This window comes from Chiloscyllium plagiosum, unplaced genomic scaffold (assembly GCF_004010195.1).
Source record: "Chiloscyllium plagiosum isolate BGI_BamShark_2017 unplaced genomic scaffold, ASM401019v2 scaf_85394, whole genome shotgun sequence".
Classification (NCBI taxonomy): domain Eukaryota; kingdom Metazoa; phylum Chordata; class Chondrichthyes; order Orectolobiformes; family Hemiscylliidae; genus Chiloscyllium; species Chiloscyllium plagiosum.
This window is the reverse complement of record NW_025203450.1, coordinates 6,733-8,548: the sequence shown is the minus strand read 5'-3', so window position 1 is coordinate 8,548 and position 1,816 is coordinate 6,733. Positions and strand designations below refer to the sequence as shown.

Below are 1,816 nucleotides of genomic sequence, written 5' to 3'. Positions count from 1 at the left end.
TGATAGAGTCAGTGGGGGATGGAAGGGGAGTGAGAGAGTGAGTCTGGAGGTGGAGCAGGTACCGGGAGGAGGGTAAACAGTCAGTGATCGCGCTGCCGCCCCCGGACCCGGACACACACGGACCCGGGACAGGGACAGGGACAGGGACAGGGACAGCCCCGCTCCTGAAGGACATGAATCCTCCGGCTGCGGCTGATCTGTTTTTGCTGCATGTTCTCCCCCCGGCTCTGGAGGAAGGAGGCGGCCCCGGCTCAGGCTCGGCCCCGGCCCCGCTCCTGAAGCCGTTCCCCGGGAGCGGCCGCCCGCTGCTGCAGGATGCCGCCGCCGCCGCCGCCGCCTGTAAGCTGCAGCCTTTCGGCTTCCCCGGAACAAAAGGGTCGCGGCCGCAGCTGATGGTTTTCCGGAACTTGGTTCGGCCGGAGGACGGGCTGCGGGGGCCCGGGCCCGGGAGCGGGAGCGGCCCCGGCCCTGGCCCCGGCCCCGGGGAGCGCGGGGACTGCTCCCGGGGTGAAGCTCGCTCTCCCCCGGGCTCCCCGGGAGCTGCAGGCCCGAGAGGCGGAGGCTGCTGCTGCCGCCGCCGGGAGGAGCGGGTCTGCTTCGACCTGGCCCGGGACTTTGGCGGCTTCTCGGTGGCGGGCGCCGGGGGGGAGTGGCCCTCGCTGCCGGCCTGGCAGTGCTCGCAGGCGGCGGAGGGAGCCGCGGGGACCGGGGAGAGCTCCGGGAGCCGTTCCCCGAGCGAGGAGGAGCCGACCGAGACCAGCGACGCGCTGCTGGTGCTGGAGGGGATCGAGCTGGAAGCCGGAGGAGGGGGAGCGGACAGCAGCGGCTCCCCCGGGGATGACCCTCCCTCTCCCGCCGCCCCTCCGGCTCCCTCCCCCGGTCTGACCGAGCCCGGGAGTCCGGGAGCTCTGTCCAAAGTGCGGCTGAGCCGCTGCTCCAGCTCCCCCAGCCCGTCGCTGCAGAGAGGCGCCGAGGACAAGCTGCTGGGTCGCCTGCCCGGGAAAAGCCGCAAGAGCGCCCTGAAAATCCGCCTCAGCAAACTGTTCCGCACCAAAAGCTGCAGCGACCCAGCAGCCAAGAGACATTCCGTGGAGCTGGACACATCGGCCGGCTGCCTGGTGCAGATCTCCCAGCTGCAGGAAGGTTACACCATCAGAAGGTACAAAGAAACCCTCGCTGCTGTTAACCCGACTCTCGGGGAGGGAGGGTTAGGGGGACTGTTAGCCCTGTTTAACCAGAATCCAAAGGTGACATTATACCCCCACAGGGAGAAAACTGAGGGACAGAGTCAGGGGCGAAATGTGTGTCGCTGGAGGAAAACAAAAAGCACACATTATGCCCGGAACGTCGACTCAACAGGACATAGGGGAGGACACTTCAGGGTCAACCGTTGGCTATAGTCTGGTGTGACGACCTCGTCCACTCAACAGGACAATTGGGGTTAAGGGGAGACTGAATCATTCCACATTTCAGTGTCATCGGTGGAGAGAAATCCTTTCAGTTTTACCCTCAGTTGCAGACCCACTGCTCAGGGTGATTTGATGTGGAGGTGCCGGTGTTGGACTGGCGTGGACAAGGTCAGAAGTTGCACCATATCAGATTACTGTCCAGCAGGTTTATTTGAAATCACAAGCTTTTGGAGTGCAGCTTGTGATTTCAAATAAACCTGCTGGATTATAACCTGGTGTGGTGTGAGTTCTAATCTTGTCCACTCAACAGGACAACTGGAGAGGGGTTTAGAGGAGGCTGAATCATTCCACATTTCAGTGTTATTGATGGAGAGAAATCCTTTTAAGTTTTATTCTTGACTGAATTT

The 1,816-nt window shown here is 62.7% G+C and overlaps 1 protein-coding gene across 1 annotated transcript; it reads left to right on the top strand.

The window, feature by feature from the left end:
• The first annotated feature begins 50 nt into the window (after positions 1-50).
• Positions 51-1,458, top strand: LOC122546288 (collagen alpha-1(I) chain-like). Its single transcript, XM_043685061.1, has one exon. It carries the CDS (start codon positions 174-176, stop codon positions 1,398-1,400), a length of 1,227 nt encoding a protein of 408 aa, XP_043540996.1. The 5' UTR covers positions 51-173; the 3' UTR covers positions 1,401-1,458.
• The last annotated feature ends 358 nt before the right edge of the window (positions 1,459-1,816 follow it).